At 35.6% G+C, this 19,595-nt stretch overlaps 1 protein-coding gene and 2 pseudogenes across 11 annotated transcripts in view; 2 read left to right on the forward strand and 1 right to left on the reverse strand.

Annotated features, from left to right (window-relative positions):
- Dennd4a (DENN domain containing 4A) overlaps nucleotides 1-17,059 on the forward strand; it is a 133,643-nt gene extending 116,584 nt beyond the window's left edge. For 8 of the 11 annotated variants that reach the window (XM_013145453.3, XM_013145456.3, XM_063243282.1 and 5 more), the window contains 11 exons: nucleotides 1,909-2,098; nucleotides 2,935-3,029; nucleotides 4,458-4,633; nucleotides 4,721-4,867; nucleotides 6,091-6,289; nucleotides 6,510-6,764; nucleotides 7,925-8,042; nucleotides 8,161-8,187; nucleotides 8,646-8,808; nucleotides 8,981-9,045; nucleotides 14,413-17,059. In XM_013145453.3, the coding sequence (XP_013000907.1) occupies nucleotides 1,909-2,098; nucleotides 2,935-3,029; nucleotides 4,458-4,633; nucleotides 4,721-4,867; nucleotides 6,091-6,289; nucleotides 6,510-6,764; nucleotides 7,925-8,042; nucleotides 8,161-8,187; nucleotides 8,646-8,808; nucleotides 8,981-9,045; nucleotides 14,413-14,549 (1,572 nt within the window). In that variant the 3' untranslated portion in view covers nucleotides 14,550-17,059. The remainder of the gene's footprint in view (nucleotides 1-1,908; nucleotides 2,099-2,934; nucleotides 3,030-4,457; nucleotides 4,634-4,720; nucleotides 4,868-6,090; nucleotides 6,290-6,509; nucleotides 6,765-7,924; nucleotides 8,043-8,160; nucleotides 8,188-8,645; nucleotides 8,809-8,980; nucleotides 9,046-14,412) is intronic. The other 3 variants (XM_013145457.3, XM_003463479.5, XM_013145460.3) reach the window with 1 other exon arrangement.
- On the reverse strand, nucleotides 9,449-9,926 carry LOC106026135 (zinc finger CCHC-type and RNA-binding motif-containing protein 1-like; annotated as a pseudogene).
- LOC134474739 (large ribosomal subunit protein eL13-like) lies at nucleotides 9,635-12,547 on the forward strand (annotated as a pseudogene).
- Nucleotides 17,060-19,595: the final 2,536 nt, after the last annotated feature.

Consider the following 19,595-nt stretch of genomic DNA (forward strand, 5'->3'; position numbering starts at 1 on the left):
GCTGGACTTACAAACTTAAATTAGCTTGATATAGAAAATTGAAAAACTGTGTCAAATACTGTACTTGAGGGTGAGACATTGTAATCATTCCATTTGACCTCAATATCAAGATAAGGAAGTGTGCTAACACCTGTACCATTCAACAGTATTGTAGATGTTTAAATGCCAGAAGACAAAAGGAATGAGAGAAAAATATTTCAAAAAAATTAATAAAAGAAAATTGCAGAAGTATTCACACAGGTGAGATTATAAGGTGCCACTGAAAAACTGAACCAATAAAATGACAATAAAGAAGGTAAACATTTTTAAAAATAATTTCCTTATATTTGGCAATAGCTAATTACAAAAATGACAAAAAATTTTAAATGACAAGGTAATTCACCAAAATACAAACCTAAAATATCTAGAAGCAAAACCAAAATGAAATGAATAACATCTGCATGAGTAGAATTATAAGTCTTTACTGAGAGATATTTTAATGGGCTTAGCATATGAAGTCTTCTAAAATTAATCAAGTTAATCCAATTAAAAACTAAAAAAAGGAAAAGGAACTGAGCAAATCATTTACCAATGTGATTGATGAGCCATAGTTCACTGGTCATAATCAGCCTTGATCAGGAGAAAGTGCTTGTTTGTTTGTTGAGTCAGGATCTCACTGTGCAATTCAAGCTGGGCTTGAACTCACTATGTACCCCAAGCCGGCCTCGAACTCAGGGCAATCCTTCTGCCTCAGCCTCCCAGTGCTGGGATTACAGGCATGCACCACCACACCTAGCCAGGAGAAAGTCTTGAAAAACGAAAATGTAAGACCACCACCCAAATATCAAAACAAACCTGAAACTGGAAGTAAAAGTATATTAATACAAAAGAAGAATAGACTGGTATAGTAAAAGTCCAGAAATAAGACTGTACATGTACATGCAATGAAATATGAAAAGACAGCATGTCAAATCCGTGAACAAGAGAATATTAAATAAATGTATTTGCCTAGGGATTTAGCTCAGTGGCTCAGGTGCTTGCCTGGTAAGTGTGAGATTGAGAGTTCAATCCCCAGTATCAAAAAATAAATAGATAAATATGTTGCAATGAGTGGTTAGCTGGCTATTTAGGGAAATGTTAGAATCCTTTTGACATTAAAAAAATCCCTAGATGAATTATATCTTTAGATGAAAAATAAGATACCAAAAATATTTTTTATTATTATTATAGAGCACAGGAAACATATCCTGGAAACCATAATGGATTAAAATATTTGACTAAATAAAAATATTAAAGCAGGGGCTGGGGATTTAGCTCAGCGGCATAAGAACCTGCCTTGCAAGCAGGCGGTCATGAGTTCAATCCCGATTTTAAAAAAAAATGTTAAAGCAATGTGTGTTTAAAAATACTGATGTACATACATACAAGTGGAAAAATTATTATCTGAACAGTAGAATTACAGGTGTTTATAAAGTTATCTTTCATACAAAAATTATTTAGTGGGTTTTCTTACATATTCTTAGTATAATCAGAAAAGTACTTAGCTTTAGTGTCTTCAGAAATGAAAACTAGTAATATATCTCTTTGAAACATATGTTATTGTGGAAAAGTATAAAACAATTCTAATTATGGATGGGGATTTATGGGGAGGAAAATTAATAGTAAATAGATGTTAAAAGTACATCTACATCATGATGTAGAAAGATTGCTTCACTAATGGGTATATAGCTTGCTGAGAGTAAAAATTATTTCTTAAAAATTGTTCTCTAGCATGCTTACTCAGATTAGTTTGCTTTTATGAAATTGGTTGCTGTTCTAATTGATCATCTGAGTAGTTAGGTAGTTGGTGTTTTTTCCTGCCATAGAAGTAACTTTTTAAATAATTAACTTTAAATGTGAAGGAAATTAAGCTTACAATTATGTCCTTAGGATCAAAGTTCTGATCGTACCAGTCTTTCTTCAGTGGGAGCCCAGGATTCTGAATCTACCTCTTTGACAGATGAAGATGCCTGCCATGAGTTGGAAGGAGCCACTTCCTCCCAAGAGAGCAGTGCCACTTCTGGGACCAAGGGAATTGATCTCAGCCGAACTAGCCTGGAAAGTTCTGTCTCCTTAGAAGGTTTGTCCAAACAGCTCAGTCTTCTTGCATTTGATTTGTGATATTACTTTTTTTACTATTTAATTCTTATCCCTGGAGGAAACTCATTTTTATTAATTTTTGTTTATCATTTCATTTTTTAATTTGTTTAGGTACTTTTATATATCCTTTTTACCTCCCTGTCTCCTTAAAGGTAACATACAGCAAATTCCTTCCCACTGATTTTTTTTTTGACTTAACAGTGTATGCTGAAGAATTTTTATCACATGGCAGTGTCCTTCATTCTTGTTGCTGCCTAGCTCCTTGTGTATGGTTGCATCATAGTTCACCTAAACTACTTCCCTATTGATGAACAATAAGTTTCTAGTCCTTGAAATTCTATAGTGCATCTGTCATATCGTTTTTTTACCAGTATGCTTTAGAAGGTATTGCAAAATTTTTCCATAAAGTGATAAATGCTAAATTCCTTCCCATAAGGGTATACTATTTTGCATTCCAACAGAATACCTATTTTCCCGCAGCCTTGTCAACAAAATATGCTGGCAGACTTCTGGATTTTTGCCTTGTGTTAGGTAGGGAATGTACTTCATTTTACTTTTCATGTATATTTTTCTTACAAAAATGAAACTAAGAATCTGGTGTTTAACAAGTTTTACTATCCCGTTTCTTGTGAGCCAACCATTTCTACTATTACTTTTTGCATAGAAAAATATTTCTTTAATTGTTTGTTTTTTCTAAATTACCTTTAACATTTTTGTAAAACAGGTTAATAACAAAAAACCATGGAATTGAAAGATTCTTGTATCCTTTCTTACCTGTTTTAATGGTTTTGCTGTTTGCGTTTTAATAATCAACAGGATCCCTCTCAAAGTTTGCCTTACCTGGGAAATCAGAAGTGCCATCTTCTCTGAACACAAGTAATGCAAATATCTTCCAGAACTATGCAATGGAGGTACGGTTTTACTCAAAAAAGCATCTTTCTGTGCTACTTTATAGAATGTACGGTGCAGGAATAAAAAATCGGTGGCGTCTGAAATATCAGCTTGTACATCACTTGTGAATAAAAAGTTAAAATCTTTTTGGCCACTGCATTGAGTCTTGCATGACAGCCCACCTTCACACTGCAAGATAATACTTCTTTTCCTACTTTTACTGGCCCAAACTTGCTTTGCAGAGCCTGTTTGTTTTCCTACTTTTAATAAAACTTTGAATAAAAAATCTGACTTTTGGATATCTATTATTTCAGATTATTGAAATCTAACTACTTTATTACTACAATTACAGACTTACTTTGAGATTTATCAAGACAGTGTTTTCATTTTTGGCATTTATATTTATTTCTTACTATATGAGTGCTCTCTTAGAATGTTTATTTCACGTAACTTCAAGCTATTTTCTGTGGAAACTTTTTTTTTTATTGGTACCGGGGATCAAACTCATGACCTAGCACCTGCAAGGCAGGTGCTTAAGCTACTGAGCTAAATCCCCAGCCCTAAGCAAACTTTTGATAAAGTACAAAAAGCAGTTGCAGCATGACATTGTCAACTTGATCATGTCATTTATTCTCATGTCATTTTATTGTAGATCTCTGCTGGGTCAGCTTCTATATCTTTTTCTTGAAATGAAAAGTCATACTTTCGTACTTTTAAAAACTTGTCTGATTTTTCTGGGAAATTGCTTCGAGTTATATTTGTGAATGTAGTCACTGTGTTTTATATTAATTTACATAAAAATTTGCATACAGCTGGAAAATAAATGATGAGCACTGATGTTGCTGTTTTTCTGTGGCTTAGAAATTTCTATATTTGATTAATATAATAACAGCATTCATATTTATCCCCAGCAGTACTTCTCAGCCTGTCTAAGTTATAGACTAGACTTGTGTTTTATTTAATTTCTAATATAATATTCCTGTAAACTACGTTACTAGTAATTACCTTATGGATTTCTAAATCCTCTCAGTTGTTTTCTTATCACAAACCAATAAAGAGTTTGTGGATCAGAACTGGTCTGATAATGACCTCTTGGATAGCATTGGTCTATAATTAAAAAAATATTTTTGGCTTATTAATGAATTTAATGCTTGTTTACTTTTTTGTGAGTAGAACCACAGCAAACTTTATAGTACTGTAGTTATAATAGAAAATAGTCACTTAATGCCAACTTTTCTTCCAAGCAAAAGTTTTGGAGAAGGTTAAGCTGAAGTGGTTGAAGATGAGTATGGCATACAGTGCTCTGCATGTGCTCCACTTTTTGTCTGTAATGTTTGAATCCTTCTGAGTTTTAATTTTCCAATAGACTTTACAATTAGTTGAAATGGTTTTTGGCTCAAGATACACCATCACCAGCCTGCTTTGTAAAGCACTGTCTTCTCCCTTAGGTTCTCATTTCAAGTTGTTCTCGGTGTAGAACTTGTGATTGTCTTGTTCACGATGAGGAAATCATGGCTGGCTGGACAGCAGATGACTCCAACCTCAATACCACATGCCCATTCTGTGGCAATCTTTTCTTACCCTTTCTGAATATTGAAATAAGAGATTTAAGACGACCTGGAAGGTAATGGTATATTTTCTCCCATTAGGTTTAAAGGCCATGTCTTTAGAGTAGTTCCTTTCTCAGAAAACTCTTTGATTCACATTCCAGATATTTTTTGAAGTCAAGCTCGTCTACAGAATATATGCACTTTCCATCCTCCTTTTCAAGTCAGACAAAGAAGTCTTGCATTTCAACATCTGCCTCTGGGCTTGATGCATCTCCTCTCTCTGTTCAAGGAAATTTTGATCTAAGTAGGTAAGCATGATTTGGGGAAGCTATATTTTTATTTTTTATTTGTTACTTTAAGGCAGGATCTTGCTGTGTTACTCAGACTGGTCTTGAATTCCAGAACCCAAGTAGTCCTTTGCTCAGCCTCCTGAGTGCTGGATCCACCTGGGAACTATATTTTAACAACATTGTTCCATGTGTTGTGTATGTTCACATGTGTTTTAGATGTACAACAGAAAAATTAGCTGAGCATTTTAAGGCTTACATATCTGTGAAAAGTAAATTTATAATCTTAAATTCTTATTTCTAATTAAACCAATATTAAAATCTCTAATAGGCTAAATCTTAAATATATGTGGTTACTTATATACCATGCTTTACGAATCTCTAGAATTTAGCCAGGTGGGTTGATGCATGCCCATGATCCCTTCACTTGGAGGCCAAGGCAATAGGATCACAAGTTCCAGGCTAGCCTGGACCATGTACATGCAAGACCTTGTCTTAAGAAAAAAAAGTTTAACTGTATGTACATATGATAATATTCATCATTTAAAGGTAAAAACTCTGTAACATCCTGGAAGTTTATAATGATGAACTTTTTCTTACCTCTGTCTTTAGGAATTAAGTCAATACTGATTTCTATTTTGTAATGGTTAATTTTCTACATAGAAATGCTTAATATATGAAAACATTCCTCCAAGTTAAGCTAAACTTATATAGTAAGCCTAATATAAATAATCCATAGTTAAATTCTGAAGTGCCAACAACACTGGGATATATAACAGGGCAAATGAAGTAATATTGGTGGCTGCATGTGCAAAAAAAACCCTATATAGTGTTGGCAGGCTAACGTGACCAATTTGTTCTGAAGTGCTTACACAGTAAAACTAAAAACCTATGTGTGTGCACCTTCTTTCATCATAGATCTGTTGTGACTCCTGAGGGATTATGTGTCCTTTTGCTGTACTCTCTATCCCTAGAGGCTAGTGTGGTTCCTGTTGTATAAAAGCTGTCACTGAGTATTTTGAACAGATGAATGAATATTGAGTAAAGTTCACTTGATAAAAAGGAAGTTTGACGTGGCTACTCTGTTATCTAAAAATGTATCCTATTTCCCAGCTGAAGTCTCAGAACACGTTTTCTTGATTTGGTACATTCTGTTAGGATTCTAAAGAGAATAGTGTGGCTCTTCTATGTGAATTAAGTAAATCAAGACACTAATAAGCTTTTTTCTTTTTCCAATGCTCAAGCAAATCTAACCTACAAGAAAATTCCTGTGCCCGAAGTGTCCAGATCCCCACTAGTAGATCAAAAACAGCTATGTCAAAATGTCCATTATTTCCAATGGCAAGGAGTATTAGTACTTATGGCCCCTTGGATAAAGAGGATACTGGAGGACAGACGCTCATTCCTACAGGCAGCCTGCCAGCTAGTTTACAAGGAACTACTGTAAGTATTTTGGTGTTTTTATAATTTGCAGATCAGTCATTTAAATATGACTTTGTTCCCTGTGACTTAACTTCAAGTTTATTATTGCTACAAAGTCTTATTACATGATATAATTATGTTACCTTTCTACTTACTTGGAAATTATTGACAGACAAATTTTTATGAATAATTTAGTATCATCATTGTTGTATGTTCTTTATGGTTTTTATTTGTTCAATAGGATTCTTTGGGAATAGAATGGCACCTTCCAAGTCCAGATCCTGTCACTGTCCCATATCTTAGTCCATTAGTGGTATGGAAGGAACTTGAGAGCTTGTTGGAAAATGAAGGTGATCATGCAATAATGGTAGCAGACTTTGTAGACCATCATCCAATTGTTTTTTGGAACTTGGTGTGGTATTTCAGACGTCTTGATCTGCCCAGTAACTTACCCGGATTGATTCTTTCTTCTGAGCATTGTAACAAGTATTCAAAGGTATGGAATAAAAATGAAAAGGCAGCACTACTGTCACCATCATAATGTTCACATATTCCCAAAGATAAAAACTGTTTTAGGCTGTTATTAATAACCGTTGAACTCATTAGACATGTAGAATTATCTTTAAGCTCAGAAGTGTCCAGTGGTCCATTTATTGCAAAAAACTGATAACTCATTTAACCAGAACTATTGAAAAATATGGTAAAAATCATTAAAATTAATGATGTCTGTGTCTAGTTGCACTTAAAATTTTTTCTTAATAGTTTAACTGTAACATAGTCATGATTTTGAACTACCCACTAAAATTTACAGAATTCTTATATTTTTGTGATTATTTCAAAAATAAACTCAAAGTGACTTTTAATGAAAAGGCTTTGTGAGCTAACCCCAACCTTATTTCAAACCTCCTTCTAAAAACAAGACTGAGAATGTCTGAGGTTTATACTGCAAGCGTGTAGTATCATTCTCTTCATTCTCGCTCTGAATTTTGGATCAGCAGTTATTCAATTAGTTTTTTAGATATTCATATACTTATTTATTTATATTTGCATGCTGGGGTCAAACCTAGGACTTCTGTCATGCTAGACAAGTGCTCTACCACTGAGCTGTAACACCAGCCTCCATATATAGCTTTTATATGCTGTCACCACCATTAAAGTGCAGTCTGTAAATTCAAAAACTTTTCTTTCTTTCTTCTTATACTTCATGTCTGTGATTGCACTTGTGTTTTTGACTTTGAGTACATCTTGAATGACAAAGATGTAACTCAGTCATAATTATCTAGGCAAGAGTCTTGGCTGATAAAGAATGGGACTCCTGGGGCTGAGGATTAACTAAGTAGTAAAGCAGTTATTTAGCATGCACAGGGCCCTGGTTTCAGTTCCCAGATTCATCTTTCTGTGGGCTCTGTGTCATGATCAGGAACAAGATGAACCCTTTTTGGTGTTAATCCTTTTTCACTGTGTTAAATCTGCTCCTTTAGAGATCATTGGCTTCTCAACTCAGCACATCTTTTAACAGTTATCAAAAGCATATTCATGAATTATTTTCTGTTCTCTGTCCTTCACACATACTTTTAAAGAATTATAAAGATTTTTTAAATATTCACAAAATTATCATATAAAGATCATTAATTAATGTTTTATTGTATCACACAGATTCCTCGCCATTGTATGTCTGAAGATAGCAAGTATGTTTTAATACAAATGTTATGGGACAACATGAAATTACATCAGGATCCAGGGCAGCCTCTATACATCCTCTGGAACGCCCACAGTAAGTGCCCTCATACAGTGCTAACTTCATTCATACAAGAGTAATCTCTACTTGCTTTAAATAGTCTGAAATGATACATAACTGACTTTATTTCCCTGTACTACTTTTTGTCTTACAGGTCAAAATCGTACTCTTTTGTTTGAGAGTGAGTGTTAAGCTTTACTTTTTTTAGTGCTACCTTCTGTGGAGGTCAATTTTTTTTTGGAGGTTTTGTTTTATTTTCATCTTCGAGGGGTGATGTATATGTGCTGGAGGGGTTATGTTCTGTACAATTCAGCTTTCAGCACATTGCTTGTCCTAATTTTTTTATGTATTTTTTTTCACTCATGGCTATTGATGTAGAATTTCCTTCAAGGGCTAGTATTAAAAGAAAATATTATTGGTTGTTGTGTATTTGAGACCACAAAAAGTGTTAGGCCTATTTTTGCCATCATTTGTCTTACTTTTCTTTTTTTATTTTCTTCATTCTTAGATTTCTACCCCTTTACCTTTATTGCTCTTAATTTATTTTTAGTGCTTTGTAACTGTAACAGCTGTCAGTTGCTATTTAATTTTTCTTTCTACATAGAACATTCCTTCATTTGCTCTTTTTGTTTTTTATAGCTCAAAAGTATCCAATGGTCCATTTATTGCAAAAAACTGATAACTCATTTAACCAGGAGCTACTGAAAAGTATGGTAAAAAGCATTAAAATGAATGATGTCTATGGACCAATGAGTCAGATTTTAGAGACACTGAGTAAGTGTCCACATTTTAAAAGACAGAGGTAAGTCATTCTCATTACTCTAATGTAATAAACATACTGCTCTGCTATGCAGGTGTATTTTGTTTGCTTAGTTATTTTTTAAACTATTTCATGCTTAGGTTATAAAAATCTTTCTACAGAACACATAAACTTACATGGATATTAATATTTTCTTCATATCTTTTCTCCTTAGGAGTTTATACAGAGAAATATTGTTTCTCTCACTTGTGGCACTGGGAAGAGAAAATATTGATATAGGTAATTTGGCATAATAAATAATGTATGATACTTTTATGGCATACTATAGTTTTAAAAGTGTTATTAGTTTTTATTAGACTAATACTAAATTATATTAGTTCATTGGAAAAATTGTTTTAGTTTTTAAAAATCTAAGTAAAATACTTCGATGTTTGATCATGATAGTAATAATGACAAATAATAAAAGTATTTTTAGTATCTCATACAATAACAAGCCCTTTGTCTATATTATTACATACAATTCTCCCCAAATCCTATGAGTGTAGATACCAGTATTATATAGAGGATCTTGAGGGTCTGAAAGATGAAATAACTTAATCTCTGTTTTTACAGTAAATAATAGAGCCATTTTTTTTTTGTACTGCAGATGGTTTCTGTTTTACTGACGTTACATTATACAACTTTAATCACTAAATTCTTCCTCATCACTGAAATACGTGGTCTTTATCCTCAGGCAGCATGAATCCTCTGAGGTTGAAGGGACCCCTGTGTTGGGTTTCTGTTTGTTTTGTTTTTCAGTCTTGGCTTGGCTGAGGCTGTCAATAGCAGGGTCTTTCCCCTTATCTTCACTTCCTGCTACATCCTCAGGTTCTTCTGATATAACAGTTTTCTTTTTTCTTCCTTCTTTGGAGACTCGTGTTCTCTGAGCATATTTCTCGGACAAGCATAACATTTAAGTGTCCACTTTCATAACACTTAGATTTATCAGAGTAGTTTCACCTTTTAGTTTATTCAGCTGCTCTTCCATTGTTAATAGTGATGCTTGCATTTATCCGTCTGCCAAATAATTATTTGTTGTTTATGTCTCTTGTGCAGTCTTTATCTAAAAATAATACAAATGCAACCCCTTTACTCTTCCTCATACCTTTATCTTTCATTATAGTAACCCCAGTGTAAGTTGTTTGTCAAAGAGTTGGACACACTGTGCTCTTGTTTGGAGCCAAGACACCACTCAATTCTTCAGGCAGGGAAGACCCAGCACAGCGGGGACTCAACCTCCACTTTTCCACTGGCCTTACACCAACCTCATCATCCCCTGCCAGGGCAAAGTTGACACAGAGACCAGGTGGTCGTAGCAGCAGCTGAGCAATATAGAGCCATATTTTAACCACAAAGTCTTAATTAATCCTATGCTTTAAACAATGGTTATATCACTAATAGCATTGAGCTTGCTCAGAAAGAATGTGAGGCAACTAAATTATAGAGATTTTTGGTTGGTCAGCTCCTTTTGCCAGTTATTGTACTTAGCCTCTTGTTTGTTTTGTTGTTGTTTTGAAGCAGAAGCTTACTATGTTTCCCAGGCTGGTCTTGAACTCCTGGGCTTAGGCAGTCTTGCCTCAGCCTCCCAAATAACTAGGACTACCAGGTGTGCTCCACTGCACCAAGTTGGCTTGACCTCTTTTAAGTTTCTACTTCTAAGTTTTAAGAAAAAGTTGCAATAATGTCTGATAAGCAAAGAAAAGAAATGACGGCCACACATTGAGATACAAAAATAGAACTTTTGGCATTCTGTTTGAGAATTTATAATTTTGTGAATAGGTTGAGGTAAAATGGGTGATACCTGACTTGAGAGCCCTACATAAGCCCAGCATGGGTAGTGGGCAGCACTTCTATTAAGTGATCATACCTGGTTTTAACAAAAACAAGTCTTAATCTTTCAGCATCAGCGCTTCATTTGATGTTTGAAGTGCCCCATGTGTTTACTAGCAGCAACAAAGTCCTAACCGTGAATTACAAACGTGAGCACTCACATAAGCTCCTCCATCAAACTTCAGGGGCTCAGGCAGAAAGCAGGGGTCTCTCCTCTGTGAAGCAGTATGAGAGGGCAGCCATACCTAGTTGGGTATCTAGGCACCATCTAGGCACATGTGACATGTGTCACTAGAAATGGGCAGCCTTCATACCAAGGGAACGAGTATAGTATGAGTATGGTATTTTAAATATTTTTATGGCCAAAGAAAATAAATTTAACCATATGTGAAGAGAGGAGTGAGAAGTTGGCTTATACTAAAATGGCTTTAGTGTGATTTAAAAAAGGAACCATCCTTCATTGTTGGTGAGAATGCAAACTAGTACAACCATTATGGAAATCAGGATAAGAAGGGAAAGAGACTTCTCCATTCAGCTGGTCTGCAGCCTGAGGTAGCCATGACACCCAGGTGGAATGGCATGATTCTGAAGCCGCACAAGGGCTGGCAGCAGCACATGGCTGCATGGTTCGGTCAGCCAGCCGGAAGATCCACAGGCGCAAGGCCCACCGGGCAAAAGCGTGCCGCCTCACCCCTTGCCCCATGTCCAAATTCATCTGGCCTGTGGTGCGCTGTCCCATTGTGAGGTGCGGTACTACACCAAGGTCCAAGCCAGCAGGGGCTTTAGTCTGGAGGAGCTGCGAGTGGGTGGTATTCACAAGAGGGTGGTCCAAGCCATTGGCATCTCAGTGGACCCAAGGAGGAGTAGCAAATCAACTGAGTCCATGAAGGCCAGTGTTCAGTGGCTGAAAGAGTACCGCTCCGGATTCACCCTCTTCCCCAGGAAGTCATCAGTGCCCAAGAAGGGAGACAGCTCTGCTTAAGAACTCAAATTAGCCACCCAGCTGACAGGACCTATGATACCCATCAGGAACATCTACAAGAAGGAGAAGGGGAACTAGAGGAGGAAGGAGCAGGGTGAGGAAGGGAATGTTTAAAAAAAGAAAGATGCTGTACTGTACTACACATGTAATGTAACCATTTCCCAAGACAGTTGTAAACTACATGGACACTTGCAAATGTGTCCAAATAAAAAGTAAATAAATAAAATGGCCTTAAGTGACTTAAATATAAATCCAAGATACCCACAAAGATGGTCCTAGTATCTTTGTTTAAAAAAAATACATATATATGGGGCTGGGGGTTTAGCTCAGCGGCATAAGCACCTGCCTTGCAAGCAGGCGGTCGTGAGTTCGATCCTCGGTACCGATAAAAATGAAAAAGAAAAAAAAAAAAAAAAAACATATATATATATATATATACTTATACATATATCTCCCAGAATTATAAGCAGGCAACAGTATACCTGGAAGACATACTAAATTACTGGTCACCTCATTGAAGTGAATTTTTGAAAACTTGCAGAAATTCCAATAGCATTTTAAAAAGTATTTAGAATGAGGGAATATTTGATATAGAAGGCTAAATATAGCCATGTTCAGTCCGTAATTTTGCATAAATTTGTTGAGTTGCTCTTTCCATCAGAAAAAGGAAACGAATGAAGAATTCAAATTGCAACCAGGGAACTGTGAATATTTGTAAATATTTGTTTTTTAGCTGTATGGGTTATGGAAACTGGAGACTGTTAAAAGTAGGAAACTTGTTGCGTGTGGTGATGCACACCTGTAATTCCAGCACTGGGGAAGCTGAGACAGGAGGATCATCACAAGTTGAAGCCAGCCTGTTCTCCCCCAGTGAATTCAAGGCCATTGCAAACTACGTAGCAAGACCTTGTCTTGGAAAAAAAAAAGAAAGTTGACAAATGTTTCCATTGTTTAACTGGAAAAATAATCTGGCAAGGATGAGTAAGAATCAAAAATATGTAATAAAATAATCAGTAAAGGAATTGAAATGAGAAATTTGGACTCAGACCAGCTGATATGAATGTAAAATGATGTAGTCAGTCAGTGGAAACAGTTTTGTTCTCTTCAAATATAAATAAACAGAGCTATCCTATGACCCAGCAATTCCACGTGTACACATGTAACAACAAAACATGAAGAACAGAACTAACAAAAGCTAGGAGGAGGGATGAACAGGAAGTGATTTCTTTTTTATTTTTATTTTTGTTTTATTTTTATTTTTTACCGGGAATTGAAATCATGACCACATGCTTGCAAGGCAGGCACTTATGCCACTGAGCTAAATCCCCAGCCCAAGAAGTGATTTCTGTCATCAGGTTTCTTTTTTGGTGAGATGAAATGAAATGTTCTATAATTAGATTGAGGTGATGGTTGTACAATCCTATGAATACATACTAAACTTTATGCTAAAAATTAATGAATTACATGATGTGTGCATTTTAGCTGACCAAAAAAGACCTGGCCAGGAAACACTACTTCAGGAGTCATTGGCTGGATTTGCCCCTGGAGAAACTGCTGGAATTACAGCAGAGTAAGGTAGCACAGGCAGAGCTAGAAAAATCAATAGGACAAGGTGGAGTCTAGAAATAGAGATGTATAGTGATAAAACGTGATCAAATCAGTTAGGAAAAGCAGACTCTTGGGACAATTATTTCGCCCTTGGGGAAGATGCTGGAAATTGCCAAAATCAGGAACGTTAACTCTTGAGTGAGGCTTTTTAATCATCATAAAACAGAAGAGATACCAAGGAAGAGTTCAGATTGTTTTTGCTCATTCCTTCCTTCTGTACCCAGTACACACCCACAGCACACTTAGACGTTAGCCTTAAGGGGTGTCTGGACTTCTAAACTGAAGAAGCTTCTTCACTAATGCATTTGCTGTCAAATCAGCTTTCATGGACACCACTGTGGCACTGTTTCAGCAAAAAAGACTCCCTAAAGCCTAGCGACATTCAGACGGAATTTGTATCATGCTTTGATCCTTAAGGTCAAAATTTCTCCAGTCTATGTCTAAAATAAGTGGTCAGCACAATTTCCACACCAAAACTTTTTATGAAAACTTACAAACCTGTAGTCTTTTTTGTCACATGTGAATTATCTTTTGGGAAGAAGGCATACAGGTCTTGCGATGATATCCTTAATAATAAAAGTCACAGTCTCATCTCTTTCCATGTGAAAGAAAAAATACCATTACTTGATGAAGTTAAAAGGTACTGAGCCAGGCGTGGTGGAGCACACCTGTAATGTCAGCACTTGGGAAGCTAAGACAGGAGAATCACTGCGAGTTTGAGACAAGCCAGTTTGAGGCCAGTCTGAACTGAATGGAGACCTTGCCTCAAAATGACCAAAAAACATACTTGGAAATTTCCCTAAGGTTATCCTGTAATAACCATAATTTATATGTTTTGGACATATAAATATTGTCCAGTTGAAGTAAAAATTTAAATGTAAAATACTAAATCATAAAAGAAAGCACAGATAAAATGGAATATGAAAAACAAGGTGCAAAAAAGTGTGCATAGTATTTGGTGGCTGCAAACATGCATACTTGCTAAATTAAATTGGCCTGTGTAGTCCAGCTCTAAAACATTGTGGAGGCTAAGGTCACCCTGCTAGCCTTGAACTTTGTGATCCTTTGAATGGCAGAAACAGATTCCTCCTTGGCTCCGAATTTTGTGATTCTGTAGTATTTAGAAACTTGATTATTATCAGCACCAGACTTAAATTTCTCAATGCCTGTATTATGAATTTTTGCAGATGCATTTGACAAGGAATACAAGACAGCGTATGATCGTCTCACACCTAGTCAAGTCAAGAGTACACACAACTGTGACAGACCACCAAGCACGGGTGTGATGGAATGTCGAAAAACCTTTGGAGAACCTTATCTTTAAGATTGTGTGTGTGCGTGCGTGTGTGTGTGTGTGTGTGTGTGTGTGTGTGTGTGTACATTCAATATATATTGTACAGTCACTATACAAAATAACACTTTTAGATGCTAAACTTTTTTCTTCAATTTTTGAGAATGCATTTGTAAATGGTTTGGGAGGTTCAGATAGCTTATATACAGAATGTTTTCAGAAGAGAACAGTGACAAATAGGGAAGGAGCCACTTTGTTTCCCATTTCTTTTTTTCTTTGACTCCCCTCTAGTAAGTAATGAAGTATTTTTGTGATGATGAAATCTTAAACAAAATTGGTTGTCATAAAATAAGACAACTGTTCTATCGTTTTTCTTAGAAGAGACGTAAAAACCACATATGGAACCAAAACAACAATGCAAGACAAAAATATCTCCTGTTTTCGTAGACTATTCAAATGTTTTGACCATCAAATTGTATTATACATATTTTAAATTGTTTATAGTAAGTTGATATTTTTTTAATTTTTAAATTTAATATAGCAAACTTAAAATGAATTTAAACTTATTACACAAGCGTTTATTTTCCTTGTCTGCTGCTATTTGAAGTAATTAGTACAGCTACAGATCTCTATAGATCTCTATGTGTACATCTGTCTATATATATGTATATATATATTTTATTACTTGGGAGAATGAGTTTTAAAAGTGTCAGTACTGGTGTCACCCTCACCCTAGGATCGCATGTTCATTCCCTTTAGCCTGATGGCACTGAGTTGTGGCAAGGATGACATACACTGCCCCGCCAGAGCCTTGCGGAAGGAGAACCAGAGAGGTCCACTGTACACGACTCCAGTTTCTCCTCTGTGGCTAATAGATACCTACAGTACACAGAGAAAATAACTCACAATCCAAATAACAATTTAAATTTTAATACACTCCTTTGAGAGTAAACTGAAAAATACGAGAGTTGACTATTCCAAATCTCATCCTTATTTTCCTATCTAAAATACTGAATATGTTATGAACTATACTATAAAATATTTATCTGAAGTGATTTACTGGGGTATTCTGTTAATAGTATATATAAATAGTCAAAGTATTTTTTTGAAAGTAGAAAAAAATCATAACCCTCTAAAAGTACAGCCAGTTAGAATTTCCCATATTGAGGAACTTAATTTTTCAACAAGCTTCAGAATCTGAAGTTTGTGAAATCTAAAAGGCGGAAATATCCAGAAATCAGAAAATAAATTGAATGCTTAAACATCATAAGTACTAAATAGATTTTGGAAATACATTTCAGTCGCATCATTTCTAATACCAGTTTCTTTGGGTAATTTCTAATAAAGAAATAATCCTTTGTCATTAGAATTATTTATTATAGATACTCAGTGCAAAGATGCACTTGCACAGACTGTCATTTAAAAGGAAGTCTCAGTTTTAAAGAAGAAAATAGTGATGGTCCCAAATTTAGTATGTAAAGTCAGTTAAATCTGTGACACTGACACTGGAAATATCTTGGAGCCCTGGAGAGTTAGCATTGGATCATCTGCAGAAAAACTGCCTTAAAGTTCATGCCATTATTGAGCTGCGCCAAACTGAAACATTTCACAGCTTTTCTACTATGAAAAATAATGGAAAGAGTTTAAAAATGTACAAATTCAGTTCAATTAGTTTGGAGCTGAACTTGCTTACTTGAAAAATCCGGTGCTATGCACATATATCTATCTGCCTCTCCTATGTAAATACCATTCACTCCAGTCTTGGTCTTCTTTACTGTTCAAACCCAGCCTTCACATTCTAATTGACTCTTGTGTTCTCTAAGTGATTTGAAAGTTGTCCATTTAGAGAAACAGTGAATAGAGAAAGCCTTTAGTGTTGGTGGTGAGCATCCATCCAAAGAGGATTCTGGGGTTCTCTTCTAGTTTAGGTGGTTATTTGTTTTTTGTTCCTTTATAAGAACAGCTTGCACTATTACTTTTTCTGTAATACAAACAATATGTATGTAGAAATCATGCTTTTTTGATTTCAGGTATCTGACAAAAAAGAGTGGCAAAGTCCATTCTTTATGGCTAAAACTCGTTTGGAAAAGTGAATGTAATTTTTGTCTCCCCCCTCCAACCCTGAGTTTTGTTTTTGTTTCTGACTTTGGGTAGAGTTTTATCTCACCTATTTTTAATCCCCAGAGACTGTTACTGCAAAAAGTCCTTAAAACCTAGATTTGGAGATGTGCCTCAGTGGTAGGACACTTGCCTAGCATGAGTGAGGCCCTGGTTTCATCCCCAGCACTGCAAAAAACAAACAAAAATAAAACCTGAAACATGAGTAGAAAATGGTAAACCCTACTCCAAAGAGAATTATAACAGGGATCATCCTTTAAAGAACTCTATACTAACTTTCCAATTTTCTCTCTGTTGACAATACATTTTGACCAATTATATTCGAGAGAGATTCCCTTTTACTATGTTGTCTCTCTTATTTTCTTACTCTTAGTTTTGCTTATATGTTTAAATTGTTAAAAATAAATCATGCTCTATACTAGTAATATTTGTTTACTTCTTCCTCTCACTGCCTGAATATCACTTTTTGGTATTTTATATCATATTTCAGATTTCAACATTTTCCTCCTGTTTCCAGATTAGGGAGTTATGCACCTGTTCATTTTCTCAAGTTCTCTTTTTTTTTCCTGATTCTTCTAAAGTGTTTTTTCCTTTAAAAGTTTAAAATTACAGGCTTAAGATTTTCTAATATGTCTCCTTATTTTTGTATGTAAAGAAATGGCCCTAGAAAATGTTGGCTTAACATTTTAGACAATAAATACTTTTTAAATTTAATGCTGACAACTAGTATTATATTTTAGTGGAATTAGCTAGTGTTAGCTCTTTATAGAAGTTAAGCTATATTTTTTAACACTTTGTAGTACATAGAAAGAAAATGCTTGCTTGGTAATATTCACTAGCCCAGCTTTTTTTTTTTTTTTTTTTTTTTTTGTACTCACAACTTTGCACTTGCCAGGCAGGTGCTTGTGCCACTGAGCTAAATCCTCAGCCCTCAGCTTTATTTTTATTTCTTCCACTAACACATAAAAAGTTACTATTATGTACTTAAATCTTAGAGCAAGAGGGGAAAGAGCAGGTGGCCTCTCTGACAGGCTTTTGTGCTAGAGTTAGCACGCTCTGCCCTTTCCTGTTTGGATACAGCACTAAGCTTTCCATCAGAATTTCAATCTAGCAGCCGTAAGTCAGTTTCCTTTAATATTTTCTCAACACTTGTGGTGTCTTACCATTCTTTCATATTACTCTACCTTATTCCTCTGTCCTCATCAAAAGCACATGTGCTGGAGGAATTGTTTTTGTTTATAATAATAGCAGTGCACAAATCAGTGTAGGAATTTTTCTCTTGATTAGCAAAGCCTGTACACATATGCGTATATTCTGATATGGTTACAGACTCTTCTGAAAAAGCTATTGCTACTTTTCCACAATTTCCAGTCATTTGGATGGCTTTGGATTTAAAGATTTTCTTTTCAAATTTAGTACTGGGGAAACTAACTCATGGGCTTGTCTAAATTGAAGTTCTCCAGATTTTGTTTGCTCATCACAGCGAAGGATCTGAACATCAGAAATACACCTTTGCTTGTGCAAGAGATTTATACTGGGGAATCCTGCCAGGCTTTAGTAACCCTGAGGAATGCATAGGCCTGTCCATGCATTGTGTTTGCATCTTTCATAGTGACAAGTCCCCAAACACAATGCAGGCTGCACCTGCAAGGGACCCCACACACACACAACAAAGTGTCAGAACCAAGGGTGTTCATTGCCATATTTGGCCTGCCAGTTTATATCTGTTTACCAGGCTGTGCCCTAAATATTAAACCCTAATTCCTATCCACTTTGGTACTCAGTTTTTAAATGATAATTGTAATATCAGTAATGTTACTTTTTTTTAAAACCTGATTTTTTTCAAAAATACTTTCAATTCTATTGATGATAGTACAGTGTAATATTCAAAATGTATAGTAATAGTTTAAACATTTACTAATTTTCAAAACTTTGGGATCTCTTTTTAGGTATTATATAGAATCTTAACCCTTTTTATGCTTGAGAAATTTAGCACAAATGTATTACCAGGACCATCGAGGAAGCACAACCCCAAGAGGAACCCATCATGCTATTTCTTTTCTCCACTTCTTCCAAATCACACCCATCATCCCTGTCTTCCAGTTCAGACATCCGCAGGGTAATGTTCAGACTTTCTAGGCTGAATCAATGACCTAGAATTTGCCGCAGGTAACTTTACAGATCATTTGGCCTGTGAAGTGAGAGGGCCAAACAATATTATCTTGACAGTTTTTAAATGGTACTTTACCTCTAAAAAGAGATGATTTTTTAATAAGTTACAAATTTGTAAATGTCTAACAAGAAATTTCATTTCCAGTCATAAGAAATTGGTTTTTGTTGGAAGTTACTTTGTTTTCCATCTCCCTGAAATCCCCTCCCTGCCAACCCAGAATTTCCTGTGCCTTCACTACCAAGACTTTCATTTCTGTACTTGTCCTTTCCTGTAATATTGTAAAGTGATTTATTTGGAAGCAAAGGGAAGTGCCAGAAATTTTAGTACACTGATTGGAATAGGTTATTAGATGATGAGAGTTGGCTTTAATTTTATTATTATTATTATTATTATTATTTTTGAGATAGGGTCTTGCTGTGTAGTTCAAGCTGGACTTGAACTCAACTGTGTAGCCCAAACTGACCTCAAACTCATGACAATCCTCCTGTCTCAGACTCCAAAGTGCTAGAATCACAGGGAGAGGCCACCACGCCCTGTTTGGGCTTTAATTGTTAAATGGCTAACCTAGCAGTCACTACAGAACATTTGACTGCCCACTCCTCTTCACTCAGTTTGATGAACAGCATAAGGCTGTCAGTGAAGAGGTGACATCTACCAGGCCACCTGGAATCAGTGCAGATCCCAGGCTGGCAAGTGGAAGACTACAGTGTAGGGACAAGAATGAGGAACAGAAATCTCATATGTGTCATTGTGACCAAATGCCAAGACAGGGATGAGCCCACCCGTGT

This window comes from Cavia porcellus, unplaced genomic scaffold (assembly GCF_034190915.1).
Source record: "Cavia porcellus strain 051 isolate PalLab524CR breed Dunkin Hartley unplaced genomic scaffold, mCavPor4.1 scaffold_37, whole genome shotgun sequence".
In the NCBI taxonomy this organism is placed as follows: Eukaryota; Metazoa; Chordata; class Mammalia; order Rodentia; family Caviidae; genus Cavia; species Cavia porcellus.